Genomic DNA, 22,061 nt, shown 5'->3' on the forward strand with positions numbered 1-22,061 from the left:
TCTATTCATATATTCGTTAACGATAAAAGCTTGACCGATTTTGAAATCCGCCTCTTATTAAAAAAACGTTTCATTATCGGAGAGAAAATATTTCCTCGACATCCCCATATTTTTCTGCGGATATTTGGCCTACGCTTCATTTCTGACGATAAGTGAGAACGTGTGCAAGCATACGTGTTCTCGGATACCTGTAGCCTCTCGTTTCCATGTTTTTAATACGTTTCCGTAAATATTTGCTCTCGTCGATGTTGAACACATTTTTTCCTTCACTAACAGATTCGGATGTACACTAAAATGCGTGTATGGAAGGCAATGAAATATAGTAGCGTGGTACTTTAATAAAACGAACGTTATTCTGTTAGAGTGTCCATACTCATTTCAATCGTTAAAATCATCGAGCTTTAATGTGTACGTAAATATAATTACGTACACGGTGGCAGGCGGAAAAGAGTTCAAAAGATAAATGGTACGAAAATTTTCATTTTTATTTTCATTTTACGTAACTGAGTTATATTTGACGAGAGTGATGGATATTATTGATTTTATAAAAAAGATATCAATATAATGTCGATCGATAATTTTATAAAAATTACTGATTTTTTGTAACATCGTTCAATTTTTTTCATTTCCTTTCGCTAAATAATTATAATCGAAGCGACATGATGAAAATAGATAATATAATAATAGATATACATATCATAATAATATATTCTTGCTTCAATAAAATTCAGTATTATTTTTATCGAAAGCATACATTTAGTAGTTGTAAAAATAGAAACTAATCCGAAACTATCGTAATTTCATTGATAAAAATCATTCTACGATATTCCGCTGTCTTTTGATCGTACACTACTTATGAAACTTCCTATAGGTACATGTATGTCCAACGTTTACAAATATGACTGGTGAAAATTACATAAATATACATTACACGCTACAAGACGACAATTTGAAAACGTTATCGTACAGGAAACGATGAATCGTATTCACATAACTGATTGATTCACAACATAACCTCACAATGTGTACAACTACTTTATTTGCTCGTCAAACATACGAGGATTTCCCGTCTACGATTTTCTAAATATAATGAAATAGCAAGAATGCCGCTCCGAGTAGCCGTTGTTAACAATGACGAATCCGACGTTTCTGAAAATTCGTATGATTCATTTGGAGCATATCTTCCATGGCGTCTAAAGTTAGCGGCCATGCTCTATATTCGTATATCACGACATGTTTTATCGCAAATATGAATCGTATTTGCTGTGTTTAGTCATCGAAAAAAAGAGCTAACGTTTTCACCGAAATCCTTGCGTATTATTGCGCGTCGCATTCGTTCCGAGTACTTGAAATTGCCATTTATCGTTCCCATCTAATTAAGAGTTTAAGCGATATCGATTTAACGCGAGTAACAAGTTCTGGAATAATCTGCAAGTCCAGGAATTCTTGGCTAACTTTGACGCGATGAAATGTAGCTACATTGAAGTTTACTTGTAAGTACTTAGAGTTGAGAAACTGGTCTAGTAACTTTCAATTCTCACTCATAATTCGGAAGACTGTAATTATTACTCATTCGACATAAATTTCTATATTGAATGCATTCTGTTCATCCGTGCAACTTTGCATCTTCCATATGTGCATAAAAAACCGCGGTCTACTGATTTACTAAACCAGCATAATATGCAAATTTCAACAGAGAACATTTTCTGAGGTAACGTAACCTCAAAATTCCCTAGATTAGTTCAATAATCACCAGGCAACCACAAATCACAGCTCCCCATCAATGGAACAACATTCGTGAAAAGCAATTCTCATGCAATCTGAAAAAGCCCCGTGGATGGTCGAGTGGTCGGCGTATTCGCAATATGGAGGCGAATCTAGGTCGTTCGCGCTAACCCATGCCCAAGGCGGCGAGCGCTCTCGTCATTGCTGGCCGTTAATTACTCCGGCGAAGCAAGGGGACGGTTCGTGACACGATCGAGAGAAGAAATTGAAGAATTCTTTCCCTCCTCTATTCTCTCCACTTCATTTTCCTTCTTCTTCTTCGACATTTACTCGTTCTTTATCCCGTTCGTTTAAACATAACCTATCACGATGAGGCGAAAAGAGGAAGAAATAAGTATGAGAAGAGCTTCGTAACGTCGAAGCTGCGTTCTTTCGATTATTTTTTACTCAAACGTATTTTTTCCGATATTACGTACCATCTCGAATGAAACAATTGTTTTTGGTATTCATTGATATGCATTATGATTTCTCGTTTCGATCGTATGTTAAACATCCTCCTGAAATATCAGGAACTTGTTTTGTCAGCCAAACTGTAAAAATTCGACGATCGTGGTAGGGTTGACTATCGCGAATTATGAGAACAGGAAGAAATTTTAATGTACAGGGTGTTTCATAAGACGAGCCAGTTTAGAAGTCGGTATGGGACAGAAAATCAATGAAAAAAGTTCATACAAGCATGTGTCGTATTTGACCCTGTTTCAAAGTTATAGCCACTTTTGTATTATGATAATCCACGACAGCTTATCTTCATAGAAGGTGCTCGAAATGACCAACCTCGATTTCTACGCAAACCTGCAGTCGTCGTGTCAAGCAATTTCGCCATCTTTCAAAAATTGTGTACAAACGAATGATACAGACCAAGGGTAGCCATTTCGAGCATCTTCTACGAAGATAAGCAGTTGCTTACAGAGATTATCGGGACACATAAGTGACCATAACTTTGAAAAAAGATCAGGTAGAAGACACGTTTACATGAATTTTTTTCACTGCACTCTTGTGTTCCCTGTCCATTCCTAAAGCATGTCCCACGTGTTAGGGGACAGATAGTATAACAGGGAAATCATTTTGATTTATTCAATTGTTTATTAAAATAACGTGACCAACAAGTGCGCTAAGAGACTCGAAAGTCATCCCGAGCCATCAGAGATGATAGAGAGTTTCGTAAAGGACAATATAAAAGTGGTACGAAACGGAGGAAACAATAAGCTCGTATTTCGTTAGAAAGAAGGTAAAAGAAGAAAATGAAGAAACATGTACGCGTCCCCTTTGATCCCGCTAGCCTGTCCACGAGAAACTACCATAAATAGCATTGAAGTCTCGAGTCCAGGCGTGTTAGTTATTACGTGCAATTAGCCCGAGATAGCGCGGAGAGAAAAGGCTACCGAGCCGTGCAAGGTCTGGCTGCGGTCTGAGTCTTAGCTAATCCAGTGTTTATCGGCGACTTTCAACCAGCCAGAGACACACACGTTCGCTGTGCCAGCGTTCGGTTCCCTGGCCTCTGTGCGGCTTGAGTCACGCGGCTGCTTTTCGTTGCACTTTAATGGTGTGTTGTTGGATTTGTTGGTACGTAGATTGTTCAAAGAAGAAAGTATTAGCTTTAGATTAGAAAAGTATCGGGTTTGGCTTACAGAACTTTGAAAGTTTAGCTTGAGAAGAATAACACAAGTCATTTTCAGCAGAGAGGATTGCAAATCTTGCTAGTAGATGTTCATAGATTTTGTCAGATAATACAGCTATAAATGTATCGCTAGATTAGCGCAACAATATCCATAGTGAAAGATAATGGATTTCGTCGAGAAGAATAGATGGGCTTATTTTAGCAATAGGGTGTCATATCTTAATCTCGGATGTTCATAGGTTAAAGCTTTAGGCAACTGCTAAGAGGAGAAACGGAGGAAGAAATACCGAGATATTCTGCGCTATTTGTATTTAATATTCGTAAACAAAAACTGAAATTCTGAATAGAAAGTTACAGTTCGAATTAAATGTTTGCGAAGTCAAAGAACCATCGTTTGTAACACTTTGAATAAAACGGCCTCGATTAGACCATGTTCTCATTACTGAGAAAAAGATACTTAGAAAATACAAGAGATTCATTCATTTAACAAATTTCAACCCCACAAGAATTTTTTGCCACGTTTCGCCCCAGAATCCCCATTCTCGACTTTCCCTCAACGAACACTCGAGTTAAAAGAAAAATCGTGACAGACAAACCGGGTAACCCCCTGTGTCCCGTGTCCCCTCGAGGCTTCACGAGGGTCCTGAAGCGGAATCGACGTAGTTGCCACCTTTCGCGCACCGTTCGATCGACAACATCTAGGTTATTCCAATAAAGTGCACTCGAAGAGCTTCTAAACAGCTTTGATTGCCGACCTGAACCGTGGCATCGAGGGTGCGCTGACCAGAAATCAGATTTCACAGCGTAAGTCGCGATCGTCCACTGGAAAACTGCATCCAGTTTGAAATTTGTCGGAACTTCGTCTGTGAAACGAATGATTCGCTTTGCTCTAGCCGAGTGTGAAACGATGTTACGTTGATTGGAATGGCGTTTTTGACGACATGGTAGTCATTGGGTTTGCTTTCGTGTGCTTCGTTTATTTTTTCCTTTTTTTTTTGTATTTTTAGGAAAATTTTCTCTAAAATTTGCATAAAACTAATTTTATTAGAATAGCTGGTCATCAGTCATCGTACCACTATACGCTCGTATTCTATTTTCCGTCTCACTTTACCTCCATTCATACGCTGTGCTATCTCTCTCTCTTTTGGTTGTAAAGAAATTTATGAATATTTATGAATATTCTGTAGGCTATGAGCGAGAAAAGTTTAACGGAAATAGAATTTAAATTTTCTTTCCAGATATCACGTTTTATTTCTCGCCCTACTTTGTATTCATTTCTCACTTTTATTCCACAATGTTTCATCATACTCTTTTAACCACATATTCTTCTTCTATCGTATTCGTTACATCGACCAATTTCTCCATTCTTTGTTTCACTTTTCGTTTCCAACATTTCGACGAATTAAATGGGTAAAATTGAGTTTCATTGACATTAATCTGCGAATAATTTTAATGAAATTCCACTAAATCTGACGTAAATGGAAGTTGAACGAATAAATAAATAAATTCGAAAGATACGATTAAAATAACGTGGATCTTGTCAAATCTCTGCGAAAGGGAATCGAATAGACTGAATTGAGAATGTACAGCGTGCAACCTGTGTTCGCGGGTTTCGTCTTCAACCGAAGAAGGTTTATCATCATTCGAGGCGACGTCTCGAGAAATGTTTATTCGATTGTTCCGACAGATATTTTTAAGGCTCGGGAGCTTACACACGCGATTCAATTCGAATCACGATTCGGCCACGATAAAAAGGTGATGTGAAATATCTTCTTTATCAAGCGAATGACAGTTCTCAATAAAGGGCGTGACAAATGGCACTTTAGGTTCGCATCATTGAAATTCACCATTCTCATTGGCTTTCCAATCTCATACGCGATTTAACATACAATGTTTCGATTTCTAAAAAGCGTTCTGATGAGATGGTAATTTATTTTTAGTCAAATTTTTTAAGAATTGTCATTGCTAGCTACTGCTGAATGTTAAACAGAATATGCGAGTACATTGGATGTTATACAGTAGCGTTGAAAAGTAATGGTCCCCTCTTTCTGCCTGGCATTTGCGCTAAAAATATCAAGTAACATGATAAATATGTGATTTTAAATAGCAACTGAATAAGTATCGAGTTGGCAACTAAGTGACTGCGGATTTTCTCGTTAGGTGGTAATAACAAAGCCCGCAATCACTTAGTTGCCAACCCAATAGGTGGTTGAGCAAAATTAAATTTTCTCTTCAGTAGGTTACTATGTTGTTGCTATTGCAGAACGCTGTAGCTCTTCAAATTATTTATTTCTTTATCTTCCTCTCTCTGCACTGTTCTCATATACGAAATTATTTGTTGTTTCATACATTAAATTATTTAATTGTTCGTTTATACTTAGCCTTATGTTTTTAACGATATAATGGAAAGCTGTTGAATAAGAGGAAAAATCAGAACACAAACTCTGTCCAGTTATATTAAACAAAATTGCAGAAAAATTCTTTTTAATAAACGCGTTGGCAAATTCCACTGTACCTTGTTTACGATGAAATTCCTACGCTGCTACTGTCTGGACGCATGTCTCTAGCGTCTGGATGTCTCGATAAATTCGAGAATCGGGCAAATTGGACATCTCAGAGTGGAGGAAACGGAAATAAGACGATCTAGGAGTTAGGGCGTACGCGAAGAGAGCGAACAGCTGAGGTTGGAGCACGCGGAACGTTGCGCCGCGACGTATTGATTGCAGAGACGCCGGCGCCGCGACGCTGCCCTCCGCCATAAAACCTGCGCCGCGGGGCGTCGTATTTGCGGGAATTCACCTGTCCTCCATGCCATCCGATACCAGCTGCAAATCGGAAACCACGAAAGTAAGAATATTCCACCGACCGACTTGTTCTCGCCTTATTTTCTTCCTTTTTGCACCAAAATTTCTTCCATATTTCTTCCTATTGTCGTCTTTCCTGTTCTTCTGGAACTCGAGCGAGGAGATACGCTTGGCAAGGAAGAAGGAGGAATAATAAAAGCACGTCTGGAAACGTGCTTTTTATTTAACAATTGTAGGTGACTTCTGTGATATTTTTTGAGATTTGTACAATTGGAAAGTGTGGGTCTTCCTTTATTTTCATATTAGACCGTTCTAATATAAAACTAATTAAAAAGAAGAATATTCCAGCGACCGATTTCTTCTCACATTTTTTTCTTATCTTTGTTAGACTGAAATTTCTTTCATATTTTTCCTTATCATCGTCTTTTGTGGCCTGTTGGAATCCAAGCGAAGAAATACTTGGAAAGGGTGAATGTTTCTTAGAACGTGCTCTTGTATGGACTTTGGTTATCAACGTTTCGTAATTTTTTATTTACTATTTACGAGTGACATTTGCTGACACTGTGATACATTTTTCTAATACTAAATTTATTAAAAAGAAGAATATTTTTCGCGTTTCTCATCTGCGGTATTCTTTGGAATCAAAGCGAGAGTAAATTTTTAAAACTATTATTAATTATAACATTAAAATGTGAGTTGAAATGTGTATCGAAATCTTCTTACCGTAACTTTTGGGACGTTAAACGGTTGTAGAGATTATTCCACCTATGCATAAAAATTATGATCATTAAAAATAAATTTCTAGAGAGTCTCAGACTTCCAGAGAGGAACACGTTAAATATATTGGAGGACTGGGGTACTGAAAATTACAAGAAGGTTGCGTACTTTCGAGCTAAGGGATTTCCACTTTAGGTTTGAGAACGCACGGTCTTACATTCTTAAAGAAGTCTGAGCCCGGAATTTTGTATAAGAAATTTACCGTCGAAACTTTGTTTACGATTCCTCAATGTACGCGTGGGTGCAGAATTCGAGGAATCTTGTGGAAAGAAACTTGGTTGAAACACGCACATCTCACAGTTTGTGTCTTACAGTTTTCTAGAAATCTTCGAGAACATGTAAGCCAGAGTGGTCGTAAAATTACAGTAACTCCGACAATAAATAAAGAATTCAAAGGTGAAAAGAAGAACGAAAGATCTTCACGAGTTTACCAGACAAATTTCCGAATTTTCCTTCTTATAGGATTTTCGATCGTCCAAAAATCTTCGCAAATTTCACGTCTACTTCGCATCTACTTCAAACAAAATCTCCTAATTTTTGTCGTCTCGTTTGAATTAAAAGGACATAAGAATTAATGAATCAAGTAAAAATACGTAATTTACGTGACAAGCCAATCACCGAGTCACTGATTCGTAATTGATAGCTAAAAATCTATCAAAGTATCTTATCGACTAAGAAAATATATTTAGTATACTTTTATGGACATTATACTAATGGAACCGATAAAGTTTTTATGTTACCATCGTCTACAATTCCACCTAGTGGTCATTTGTTAACTACGCGCGTTTTTTGCCTGTCCAGCGTTTACAATTATCGACTAATTAGTAATTACACAGATATCCATGAGCAGCGGCTCGCCTTTAAAATCAATCGATTATAAAACCGGTATGTGTACTGGATATTTTCCTGTGATTTGCATCGGCTATCGTGGCTGTAATTATTATCCATTGACCATGCCGGTCGAGGAAAACTCTGAAAAGATTACATAGTGCAATGTCTTTTTAGCGTGTGTGTGTGTTTTTTGTAGTCTTAGTGTTGTATTTTTCTTTTTCGTTTTTTTTTATTAAAAAAGAATAGAAAAATAAGTATTGTTCGTGAAATTATAAAACCAGTTGTATAGTTATATACATATAGTATATATGTAGTCGAGAAAGAATTAAAAAAAAAAAAAAAAAAAGATACGTTTGCGTAAATTTATGACTCTTATTTGATCAGATTTAAGCACGAAAGTGTAGACTTATGTTAACTTATCAGAGATCAAAATATGTACCACTGATTACGATTGTTTATTTTTAGACGTCGAATATTTGCGAAATAAGCAAATGCTTCGATGGAAAGCGCAGGGATTTCGTTGCACAGAATATTCCGAATGGGTTTTCTGAAGAAACAAGTGGAACAGATAATTTTAAATGGAAGATGCGCAAAGAGAAGACCGTAATCTTTGGAAAATAAAATATACACGAATTACTCCTTTCCGAGAATACCAATTTCGAAACTATAGTACTCGGAGTTATATCTACTTTATTATTCTGTGAAATTTTTTTTTTTCGTGATATCACATAAATCACAATAAATCTTTTTTCAGCAGAAGGACTTTTAAAGTCAATATTAAGTTTCATAGAAATTTATTAAACAAATGCTATTGCAAGTTTCTTCGAGGAATATTGTTACAAAGACAGATACATTGAATACAAGATACGTTAATTTTATAAAGCATTATGATAATTCAATTAAATTTATTATCATTATTATTAAATATTAATATTGCTGAACATTAAAATTAAACAAAAATTACCAAGCTATACTTTAGTACAAAATATTTTATCACAGATCAATTTGTTTCGTTGTTTAAACGCGTGTTCGTTGTTAAAAAAACCATACTATAAATATACCATAAATGTTGTTTCAATTAGAAAGCTATTAAACGTTTAAAACGAAGGAAAATTACCAAGCCATGTCAAACGAACAGATTAATTCTTTACAGTAGTATCTTTTAATAAAGTTGCGATAGAGTTGAATGTTTCGCGAATGGTTGCTTTGGTAGAAATGTCGTCTAGAAACCGTATTAATTAACTCTTGCTACTCTCCATCGTAACACATAGCATGGTAGGCGAGGTTGCACGAACGAGCCCCATTGTACGGAATCGATCGATCGGCAATCATCGAGAGGAATGCACGGACAAGTACTTGGCGATGTTTTTCACGCAATTCCACTGCGTTGACATGGTGTTTCACGGAAAAAGAAGTCGAGATTCTGTTGAAGAGCTCGGACGTGCACGTGACACAACAGACGTTTCATTATATTTCTTCTCTTCGATTAATGAAATCGTTGTCTACCCTAGCAAATTTTATTCCGTGTCTGGTCTAGTCAATGTTAATTATTATTTGTTTTTCATTTCAACAACATTGTAAACAATCGTTTAGTAAAATCGTCGTCAGCTCCAGTGAATTCTATTCGATGTCTGACGTAGTCAATCTCACTCGTTGTTCTTGTTTTCGTTTCGAATAAACAAGATCGTAGATGGTAAAATATCAAACTTTTATGTTCTTCGATATTTCACGATTTATAGTATCATTTTTTTTTTTTAAACAATGTCAAACCTTTTGCTGATTTAGAATTTGATTTAGAATGTCAGGATAATCGGAAGACATTTCCTTCGTCATGGAAACTTTTTCCCAACCATTCTGAAGATATCATTAAATCCTTGGAAGCTTCTAAATTATGGCAAATATATACATAATAATAAATATTATTAGAGGTTGGTTAGGGCATTGGCGGAAAAGGGGCGTAAAAGTTGATGAGGTTACAGTTATAACATTGTAATATTTATTATGATTTATTATTATATAATATCATATTATTTTGTAAGTATCAAAAATTACATATCTACCATATGATTATGACCCGCACATTTTTACGTTTAATAAATGTAAGTTCAAATTGAATTCCGTATGATCTGTGTGAAGTTTCACTTTCCATTCCAATTCTAACTTAGCAAGATTGTAAGGGTAGGAAAACAGGTTTTGTGGTGAGAATAGTAGATAAGATGAGATATCGTAAATGGACACGTAAACGAAAGCTATCGAAAGGCAAAAGACACGGATCTCAAAGAAATAATAAAAAAGAAGTGTAGTGAAATTGAAAATATAACGGAAAAAAAACGAAACAGGTGTAGGAAAAGGTTGGAAAAACTCAAATAAATAGATATTACTAAATCCTCCAAGCTTCCAGAGATATTGCATTTTATATATCCTGCTGAAGAATCGAACGAACCACCCCAATTCGAAATCCTCGCCGTACAGTCGCAACATATCGCCTGGAGATATCGACAAAGCAGCCATCTCCACGTGTATACTTTCAATTTTTACCGCCTCACAGAGAAAGCAAGCATACGAAGAAGAAGAAGAAGAAGGAGAAGAAGAAGAATCGAATAGGATCGTCGGTTCGTTCCGCTCGCGCGATTTTTACCAGCCGCAAAAACCGCAACCCGGCCATGGATAACAAAAAGAAGGAGGCGAGAAAGAAAAGGGTCGTGTGGGCGGGCCACGCCTTCGCGTTCGTATGACTTTTAATAATCGGGCCGATTTATCAATGCGCCGCGGCCCTAATTAGTAAGCAGCGCCGTTCTTTTTCCAACGTGCTCGCGTTCCACCTTCCCTTCGGGGCCTTCCTTCGCCTGGATCAACGGAAGAAAGGGGTTGAACGAGCCAGCAGACGAGCAACGAATCGCCATTTTTTACTCTTCCAGTTATCGTCGCTTCTTAATTAAAGGATATCTTCCTGGGATGGGTAGAGACAAGTAATTGATTTTTATTTAATAGCGAGGTTCGCGGTTGGTGGTTGTTGACGGGAGACGGCTGGGGGATGTTAAACGGTTCGATGATTTCTGACGAGTTCTTCTGAGGAGTTTAGGGCGCTTTTTTCTTTTTACGGGTATTGTGTCTTTTGTACTTGATTGGGAATCTGAATGTTGGGTGTTTTAGAAAGAAACGTGTTGCTTGTTACGCGTTACGATAATCTGCTTTCGTTGGCTTTCTAATTTATTTGTCAGCTTTATCTTTAAAGAAGACAAATAGGAAGTCTAGTTTTTTTTTTTTAATGATAAGTAGAAATTGTATGCTTTTGACGTTGTAAAGGCTACTTTTAATTTTTCCCCTGGTAGGAGTTCTTTTCGTTCTCTCAACGATACATAGAACGAAGATTTACAAATTTTCCTTACGCATTGAAATTGAGAAAGATTCTTCAAACGATACGCTTGTACGAAATACATTGTACTAAGATACAAACTGTACGCTAAATAAAGATATTAAAATTCATGTAAATTAAAAAAAAAATTCAAATTTGATATATATATAGATGCATTAAATTTTAGCTAAATTTCAATTCAATACTCAGTTTAACAAGATATAAATTTCTAAATATATATGTAATTCAGCACTTCGGTAATTTCAAAGATAATTCTAGAGGTCCAGTCACTTGCTCAGAGACATATGAAACACGTAAACAGCTGATGGAACAAATGGTCGCACGTCGAGAATATTTATCAGAAGCAGGAGATAAGGAGAATGATCTAAACGGCCAGCTGAAAAAGCCAGATATCCGTGCAGTGTACTTTTCTCGGTGCAGCTGCGGCCAGATTGTACTTTTCTTATCTAGAAGTTTATTCCAACGGTGTATGTAGGAGGACAAAAGTTCCTTTGTGCACGTCGTTCAACTGGAACAAAGATTTTTTACCGGCCCCTGGTCTCGTCTTTAATGTGCCATCCCTGAGAAATAGGTCGGTGTTTTAGCGAAGTAGGACGTTAAGTAACTTTTAGAGAAAACGTCGAACAGAGATGTCCGCAAAGCTGGAATTATTTTCAATTGAACGTATAACGCTTAATATCTGGGACAAGATTTTCCACAATGGTGGGCAAAATTTTGTAGAATCCAAGGCAAATCTTCGAATTTCGAAATTTCTAAATTATTGAATATTTAAATTTCTATGTTTCCAAATCCTAAAATCTCTGCATTTCCAAACCCCTAAATTTCTAGACTTCCGAATCCTTAAAAATATCTAAATCCCTAAACGCACAGAAATTCCAAATTTCTAAATTTACAAACTTTTTATATTCCCAAATCTCCAGCTTCCTAAATTCTTCAATTTCTACGCTTCAAAACTGTCAGGCTTTTAAGTTTCTAAGCTCCTAAATACACAGAACTTCTTCCCAAATCGCCAACTTTCCAAGTTTACAAATTTCAAGATTAATAAATCACTAGTAAAACATCCACATCACCGATAATACACGGATACTTCTTTATCCTTCGTCGAAACCCAAGCCCAAAGCCATTAGCGAAACCGCGCTATGTAGTGGGGGAACGGTGCTCGCTATCGACCTTGAGCGCCGCTCGATCTCACGCGAGCTATAACGAAACGTAAGTACAAACTCGCAACGACATGATGGATGTCGTTCGGACTATTCCTTCGGGACTTTCATTCTCTCCCCGGAAAAGAAGCGACCGCTCATTTTCATGATCGAGAATCGCAATCACGGAACTAAGCGTCGCTCGCCGTTCCTTCTCTTGCTCTCTCTCTTTCTCTCTTCCCACGAGAGCCTCCCCCGATCATCATGGGAAGATCGGCTGCCGGCGATAGCGGCGAGATAGCGATCGAGATGTCGACCGTGGAGGTTCCGTCACTTTCTCCGCCGTGTATACACCGTGTTAATAAATGTTGGGGACAGTTTTTTTTTTCTGGCGCGCGTCGATGTGACGTAACGATAGAGATTCATTTGTCCGTCTGCCAAGTAGGCACTCTTTGTCAGAATTGACGTTGAATATCGTCCTTTCTTTTCATTACGCTCTCCTTTTGGATGTGCGTTTCGTGTATGTTTGGACACGCTTCTGACAGACTGAAAGTCGAGAATCATTATATGCCGACGTTAATTTTGTACGAGTTTAAAGTAGGCATTTTCTGGGTGGAAGATTTTCGTTCGAGAGAAATATGGACAATTTTAGGAGAAACATAGGAAATTTGAGGAGGTTTTATTTGAGTTAATATATCCTTTATACGCTATGTGAGTTTGGTTATTTATGTTTATACTTTATGTACTTTATTTATATTTGACGTGAGTTGAGGATTAGCGTGCTGATAAGGTGAAATAAATTTAAAGCGGGAGGCGTTTGGCTGCTGTACTCGGTTGGTACGGCAGTGACCTACAGAATTCCTCGAAGTATCTTCGATTTCGTAAGCATCGTCGAAAGAATTTTAATGAAAGTTATCGTCTGTCGCGTCCCACGAGAAAGCGAATAGTTCAAAATCATAAAATAATGAAACAAGAATGATCAATTGTAGATGGCCTTGAGCGATCGATTCATCATGGTATATTTGCAAAGGTAACGAAACCGCGACGAATCTTTAATGGAATAGAATTGAAGTCTTTCTTGTTTAACGATCTCTAGATTTTCCACGATTTTACACGTGTAAACGTGTTACGATGATTATCGGTGAATAGAGACCAATGGTAGGCTCGTTTGTTCCAACAACCTTTCGTATCCTTGTCGCGATGGTACTTCCGCGTGTCGACGTGTCCATTAACATAACAACGGCCGTGGAAAACTAATCCCACCGGAATTTAAAAGGAACTTTCCTTCCTTTGAAGTCTGCAGGCTGGTCACATGACCTCGCGTTCTTTCCTACGTGAAATGTCTTTTTCGTGCACCTACCATATTTATGATGGTCGGCGTACGAAGACTCCTTGTGACTTACAGCCTTCTTAATTAGAGAAAAATTTATTTTATGGTGCTTGGAGGTAACGGTCGAAAGAACGAAAAGGTTAAAGTTGAGTTTGATGAGAAATAGGAAGACTTGGATTCATCCAAATCGTTACGATCTTACGACAAAATAATATAATACAATGGTAATAATTAATAATCGATTTTGTGGCGAAGATAATATAACAGAAAGGGAAAGAACGAAGAAAGGAGAGTTTGTTAACTCGTTCAACACCTACGCACACACTAGTAGCGAATTAATTCCCCGATTTTTCTGCCAGCCGTTTCACCTTACTCGCGGAATTATTCCACTTCCGGTATAAAGCGCGCGATTTGTTTCGCCCCGTTTCATTTCCTGTTACGACACAATGCATGTACATTATATTTCGTATTAGCGATAAGAAACGCTAATGATGTTTATAGAGCTAAAATTGTTAGAAACCTAAACTACATTACAGAGTATTAGAAATTTATTTGAAATTTCATTAATTTTACCTCTTAACTGCTAGTACCTCAGACGTTAAAAAATATTGTCGCAATTATGATCGTTTCGTATATTTCAAAAACACGTATTTTCTCTTTTTGCTCTGTAATTTTCATATGTAGAAATTTATGTGAAAATAGTATAATATTTATCAAGAAGAATTGTATTTGTAAAGAATTATATATGCGTAACATTTAATAACAGAAACGATAAAAAATATTTATATTTTTAATGCATTAAATCCATGTAATTGCAGTTGGAGAGGTTAAAACAAAGGACGGGATACAGTCACCAGAAATTATTTTCAGATTCGATAAATTTTCCATTTGCGTCACGATTCGAGGGAAAGTCGATCCAACGAGTGGACAAAAAAGAAAAAATGATTTCACAAGAAAACGGAAGGCTGAAATCGACGGTAATGGCACCGGGTAATTCCCCGTATAGCCAATAATTACAATTTACGCGATCTCGTGGTGTATAGTTGTTGCGATAACAACTCGGGCTTCGTGCATTTTTTCCATTAGCTATCGATCGTTGCCGATGGAAGCTGTCAATGTCAATGATCTTAACTAGAGCTTTGTGAAAATTGAGAAACTAATGCGCCTTTGAAGGAAGACCGACTAGAGCAAAGAACAAAACTCGCAAGAGAGTTAATGTGCAGGCTTGTCAGATTTTCCCCCTCGTGGCCAGAGAAGGAACTAAAAAAATTCACGCGTAGTCTTTAATTTCTGAAGCATTTCGAACGTAGGTTATGTTTCTTCAGGTTGCCTGACAGGTGGTTTTTTTCTGATAAAATTGACGAGTGGCTGCTTATGATTAGAGCGAACTCTCTCTTTGATAGGTCTATTTTGATCCGAGTACAAGATACAGATAGAGAAATAGGATTTAGGAATTCTTGGAAAGCTTAGGTTTTTGATGATTCATCATATTTCATTATATCTACTGCTATATTTCCATATTTCATTCCGTCCATTATTTTCGCGAATAATTATTATTAAATTATTTAATACTTATATTTCGTGCATTACATTTTTGTATACATGCAGAAATATTTTATTATCTCGAAATCTCTGATATTCAATTCTATCTGACTATGATTAACAAAAAATCAGATTAGTCTTACTAAGTAAAGAAAAGTAAAAAATTAAAGTAGATTAAATTGATTAAATTTAAAGATCACAATAACTTGGTAATTTTATCGATTCCATCTATTCCTCAATTTTTATCTACCTTATCTATGAATGGAAATCTAAATTAATTTGTGAAAGTAGAATTTAAGAATGCTCCACTGAATTCTTAAATGCCTTGCAATTCAGCGTGTTCGTATGACAAATTCGGGGATGATTCGCCAAGCACGAGGCTCCTCTTTCTATACTTACGTATTTCCAAACGATTGCACCGATAACGAACCGTGTTCCGCATCGTTGGGTTAGGTTCTATTACGTAACCCGTGGCGGCCTTGCATTATAGCATCATAACCATTCATCCTGTCCGCTCACCTGCAATGCGCCACGCTGTGTGTTCCGAGCGATAGACGAAAAACAATGTAGGTACTGACTAAATTGTGGAAACTATCACCGCAGTCTTAATGTCAATGACACTTGAACATAGCCAAAATCTTCTTACAATTTCTTTTTAAACTTAATTAATGAATTTTATCACTTCTTTTTATGAATATGTTACTAGACATCTGGGGATAAGGATATTTTTAAAATATCAGATTCATAGATGTACCAAACAAAGTTTGGGAGATTTTATAAAATGCTTTTAATTATCTCACATATTCTGTTTTTCAATTGTTGAAGCAAGCGGGCATATTCGTCATGTTAGTATAATTTTTATGTGACTGGTGATTTAAGAACGTACAGTAATATACTTAATAAATTGAAAAATTAAAATAAATTAACAAAAAGTGAGAAATTAATTTCTTGTTTTACATACGACGGATTGAAACGAATGTTGCCAAGCAGAAAACATATAGCCTAGAAAGTTACCGAGTCGTAGACAATTGTTGTGTCGCAAAAGCAGAGTAGGAAACGTCCACGCCACGATCGACGCTATTAAAAATTGTCGCCATACGCATCCAAATAAAATTCGCTTAACCAAAAATTTCATTCAATTTTAACCACAATTAACAACAATTAACTCTAATATCGATTATTATCGATTTTGCAATTTGTCAAAATGTTGTTTGTTAACGTTAGAAGCATATATGATGCCCTTTCGTGGATTAGCATAATCCGGTAATTACTATGGAGTGGACACATCCTGTATGGCCCGCGTGAAATGAAATATTTGGAACGAGAAACGACGTGACGCAAAGTAACCACGTCAACAGGAACAACGTGTACGCTTCAGGAATTCCAATCGACTGTTTGCGCCGATGATTTATCGTCCATCGTTTCCTTTTCCTCGATTATCGTACTTCACTTTTCTGATATCTTGAACAATGATCCCTTCAGATGTATCTGTAATTTTAATTAATACTATAAATTCTTAAGTTATCGCTTTTAAACACTCTGTATAAGACAGTTCAATAGCGTCGTTAAAATTTAGTGTAAGCGATTTGCACGAAAAATGAAGTACAATTTGCTGTTCGTATCCTTCTTACTTTATACTGCGTGTTTCAAAATGGTTAACCATTCCAGACCACGCCCCCTACAAAATGATAGTTTAGAATTGATACATTACGGATATATACGAGTATATATACGTAATGATATATACATATGATGATATGTACATATATACTTATGTATATGTATTTATTTATTTTATGGCTTCATAGCTTGGTAAAAGGTTTTGGTTTACATATAGTATCTAATTGTCATTCATTTCCATATCCAGCTCTTAGAGCATTAACATATCCGAAGACTCTAACCTATCTATGCTTCTAATCCAAATACACCTGTCTTCTCTGATATCTAACATTACAATTAAACATATATATCTTTATTTAATCTATATACATTATCTTATACTTAACCTATATACCGCCACATATCTACCATTGACTTACGATTAGTTCCATATCTATATTCTTATACTTTTTCCCCCAAACCTCTCAACCAGCTTATCATTAACATATCTTTTTTTTAAACCGCTTCACTTATCCTACTTTCTACTTATCATCTTCCACTTTTAATACGCTAGAATCTAACCTGTAGCAATCTCAATAAATGCGATTGGGGTTAGATTATTGTATATAGGTTACACTATAGTACAAATATTTCATCATATTTGTAACAGTGACATCTGTTCTGTGGTATATATTTATTCATTGCTCTTATTATATTTAAATGGATCCTGTAAAATTATCGTATCTCTTTATATTTCATATTTTAGAAACTTCCTTTCATTTGCCACTGTAAAATAATTTTTTCCGAGACTACTTTTTTAATAGTATCCCCCAAAACATGAGTTTGCACAGAAATCCGCGATCTAACCATAATCGATTATCCCGGCAGAAATTTGCACGAGGGGTTGCTCGCCGTGAATATCAGAAAATCGTCGCGACAAGCATTTACACAACGCGGCGTAAATCATTTGCGGGGAAAAATGTCATTGGCAGACAGAACAGCAGGGGGAAGGTTGAATTGGCGGCGCGAGCGCCACCACGCTCAAGAATCCTGAACCATGTGGATACGGCCGATCCGGCGATAAATAATTTTCACCGTTCCGCTGTCAAAAGCTCGCCCGTGGGTGTTCGCACGTAAATGATATATATTTATCCCGGCCGATTCGCCGCCGCGATAACACAGCGTAATCAATAACGCAGGCGACTTAATGCGCCGAGAGAAGAAAGTCGTGGACTGGGATAACGGAGCTGCGCTTGTCTCCTCAAGTGATTCCAGATAATTGGTTCGAGTCTTTTCTCCCAATTTTTTCGCGGTTTCGTTGTAATTCACTTTGTCTGTATTTTTAGACTCGAGTGTACGAAGTTTGAAACATGGGAAACGAGCTTGGTAGATGAACTTTTACCAGTTTTCTTAATTCTACGTGTTTTAGTTTAAATTTAGTAACTTTTTTTGTTGATTGTAAGAAATTGGAAGAGACACAGCTCATCAGTATTATACGTTACGAGAACTTGCTGCGTACAGTCTTCTTTGCATTTAAGAGTCTTAAGTACATGCTCGACCCCTAAGTAGCGGTGGTCAATTTTGACTCGAATAGAAATGTCTTTGAATAAAATGGAGCACTAAAAGATAGGAGTTAACTCGTCTTGCAAATTAAATATCCCAGACAAGTATCAAAACCAAGTCAAATTTTCGATTCGATAGAAATTGTTTGCTTGTAATATTCGTTTGTAACTGAGAAGCAATCGCTTCTAAGTTACTATATGACAATTGACAATGTTTAGTGTCCCCTAAACTGGCCTAGAGAATTTTTTATAGGTTAAGCGATTGAATCCATACAACGCACTAGCATTAATAGCGTTAAATGCGTGAAATACGATCACCATACACAAGCACAGAAATAATACGTTCTCATGATTTTCTCTCAAGCATGATTTCCTCGAATAGTGGTTCGTTTCTCTTCTGTACAGGAAAAAAGATTCCAGAAAGATTAAAGAAGGAAGTGTGTGCGTGTTGCTCGTGTCATGGCGGGCGAGAACGAAATTAACAAGCGGTTAAGAGCCGATAGAGCTCGAATCCTTCGGAGGGATCTTACGGAGCCGCGAGCGTTTGACGGACGGACAGATAGGGCGCAGTCCTGCTTTCACTTCGCTACTTTGAATACTAGCAAAAACGTAGATATACCCAAAGGCAAATAGTGGCGGCGCTGAAACTCGACGTTGCCCGGCGGAAACTGGCGTCCATGTCACTTTTGTTTCTGTTATTGAATCGTTTCGTTTAAACATGTTATTCGGAGAATTTTTATGGGTATCGTGCACGAACATAAGTCGGGAATGAAAGTGCGCTGATTCGTATTTTTTACTCTTATTCTGATTCTTTTTTTTTTTTTTTTTTACATAGAACATAGCGCGTTTTTGAAATATATTACAACGAAACAGACATTTAAAGTCCGTATTATACAGCGTGTTTAGAGCGTAATTTGGCTTATAAAGTTTTCGGTGTTGGAGATTGAGAGCAATTGTCAAATTAGAGTTCTGATCTGATTTGCAATATTTAGTTGTTAGACAGCAGTATGTAGTCTATTAAATATATGCAGACCAAGAATGTCTAGTGTTTCTTAGACTGACAGGAGTTTATAGGATTGAGGACAAATGTCAAAATTAAATTAGATTCTTTTATTCGATATGAACATTCTACACGTGGCTTCTAGCTGTAGGGGAATAGTGGACGGATATTTATGTGTTTAATCTAGTTAAGTTTTCCAGGCTTTTGTATCACTAAACATCGCAGTTTAGATTAGAATCTAAATCTGTCGCACGTCGAAGTACGTGTTGTAAGAAAACGTGAAATATCAGCCGGTTTGATTACGTCCGCAATCTAATTAGCCGAGTATTTCGAGATCGTTCGAGATTCCATAAAAATGTCCTTGACGTCAATTCAGCTTTTCCCATAAAACCACACTCGTGCGTAATTGCATAATTACGGGAAATGTGAATCCATTTCATCCAAAGGATCTATAATTTTCTAACAAAAATAAAAGACGCTTAAAGAAATATTCTTTATCGGAATTTAAATAATAAAGATTACGTATCAAACACGTATCAAAAGAAGTATACATTTTTATATTTCGACGAATTCTCTCAACTTTAGCGAACTTTCAAGAGATTCTTCGTCTGAAAATATTTTTCTTCGACATCCTTTTGACCAAGATTTTTCCTATTTTCATGCTTCAGGTTCGAGACTTGGTGGAAAGGTGCACGTGTCCAACGCAGTTCCCCATGATCCGCGTTTCCGAAGGGAAATACCGTATCGGAGACACGAAGGTGTTGATCTTCGTGCGAATTCTTCGAAGTCACGTTATGGTGCGAGTGGGTGGCGGCTGGGACACCCTCAGCCATTATCTGGACAAGCACGACCCGTGCCGATGCAAGACCTGTAAGTGAACTTTCAATACGTCTCACGAATTTTGTTCTCTCCTCTTTCCTTTCTTTTTTCTTCTTTCTGCATTTTTTCCGTAAATCCTGTAGGTACTAGTCGTTGAGACGGATAAAAAATATGGGACGTCGATGACAGTTTAAACAAGGATGAGCTCATTGTCGTTGAAAATAAAGATGATGATCGGAGACTTTCGATTTTGTTACGTGTTACGAGTATGTGAAAGATGAACCATCCTTCTTTTCCTTTTCTTTTTCTCTCTTTTTCTCTTGGTTACAAATTTACGAAGTGTCAAATGATTTGTGTTTGTCAAAGAAGCACGATGATTTAACGCGTTTCTTTTTTGCAGATAGAGAAAAAAATAATAAGATTGATGGTTTAACGTGATTTTAATTCGATTTAGCAAATTATGTTTCTTTGAACGATATGCTACTCTTCTTAAATCGTAGTTTTATCAAAAAAAAAGAAAAGGGAAAAGGAAAAAAAATGTTTAATATTCCTGTCGTTACAAGATGCAGATTATGGTCCTTTTAACCTCTCTTCAATTATGATATATGTCACTTTATATTTGGATGTTTCATTACGTCATACGTAAATTACATGTTGCTGAGTAATAAAATTGATGATTTAGTAGAATTTAACTTCGCTTTGATAGGAAATTATGTTTCGTTCCATTATGATACGCCTCCTTCAGTAAATTTAAATTTTGACAAAAAAGCTTGCATCATTCGACGCGCAGTTTATGGATCTTGTAATCCATCAATTATAATATTTTTTATTGTATTATAAAACCCACTCATAGCTTAATACAGCTTTAACTTCGATGATAAATGATATTTCATCGAATGATATGTTCATTTTATTAAATCACAGTTTTATTAAAAATTCCAATCCCATTCAATTCCCAATTACTATACTTCTATTATGGAATTATGCTGTGTCACACAAGTAAATTACACACCTATCTCTTCTATTTTCATTATTTCATTCAAATTACCCTTCTTTTATCTACTTCCAGTCATTGTATCTTCGTCAAAAATCACGCTACTCAAATATTCTCCTCTCAATTTTTGATACAAACTTAAAAAGAAAAAGAACAAAAATCTGAGAAAAAACACGAATAATATTTCTATTCGTTTCCTATCTTGTAACACGCTTAACTGTCATCCACACGCGCCCCATCCTCAACTTTTCGTCTCGAGGCATTGAAATCTCCATGCTTACAGGTGCCTATTAACGCTAAACGATGCGACGTTTCAATTATCCTTTAACGAGTATGCAGCGAAAACCGGACGAAAAACGTGTATCGTGACCGATTGTGCAATCACAATCACGATGCACGACACTATACACACCCGTGCGTGCACATAGGCTACGTGTTTTCACCATTTTATTATTTATCTTTTATTGCAGCGCATCGCTCGATGATCTCAGCGAAGTTGATTCAAAAGGCTGGAGGGTCGTTCGACCTTGGCAGCGCGCAGGTGCATTACGAAAGGTGAGTAATTTTCTGCCTCTAACGTGTCATTTGTCTGTCTGCAGTCATTCATTCTAGAGCCGAGATTTTCTGCCGCTTCCTCGATAAAAGGATGCTGCTCGAGAAAATTATGTTGTGCGTCTCTTAGAAACCCAACGATCTCGCATTTAAACGAGCACGGACTGGTCTGCTTGTTTTGTGCACGATGAACTGAGCTTTTATTATATTTGAAAACATTTATTTTCATTCGCATTTTATCTGAATGTGTTTGATAAGAGATCTTTAATCGTTGGAATTTTCAAGAACTTAAGAATCTCGAGCAGCAATTTTTAATGGATCTTCATTAATCGC

General features: G+C 36.6%; 1 protein-coding gene across 2 annotated transcripts in view; it reads left to right on the plus strand.

The window, feature by feature from the left end:
* Positions 1–22,061, plus strand: part of LOC122570363 (GAS2-like protein pickled eggs) — a 90,323-nt gene that overhangs the window by 54,277 nt on the left and 13,985 nt on the right. For both annotated transcript variants that reach the window (XM_043732568.1, XM_043732569.1), the window contains exons 4-5: positions 20,032–20,233; positions 21,647–21,731. In XM_043732568.1, the coding sequence (XP_043588503.1) occupies positions 20,032–20,233; positions 21,647–21,731 (287 nt within the window). The remainder of the gene's footprint in view (positions 1–20,031; positions 20,234–21,646; positions 21,732–22,061) is intronic.

The sequence above is a fragment of the Bombus pyrosoma genome, linkage group LG8 (assembly GCF_014825855.1).
Source record: "Bombus pyrosoma isolate SC7728 linkage group LG8, ASM1482585v1, whole genome shotgun sequence".
In the NCBI taxonomy this organism is placed as follows: domain Eukaryota; kingdom Metazoa; phylum Arthropoda; class Insecta; order Hymenoptera; family Apidae; genus Bombus; species Bombus pyrosoma.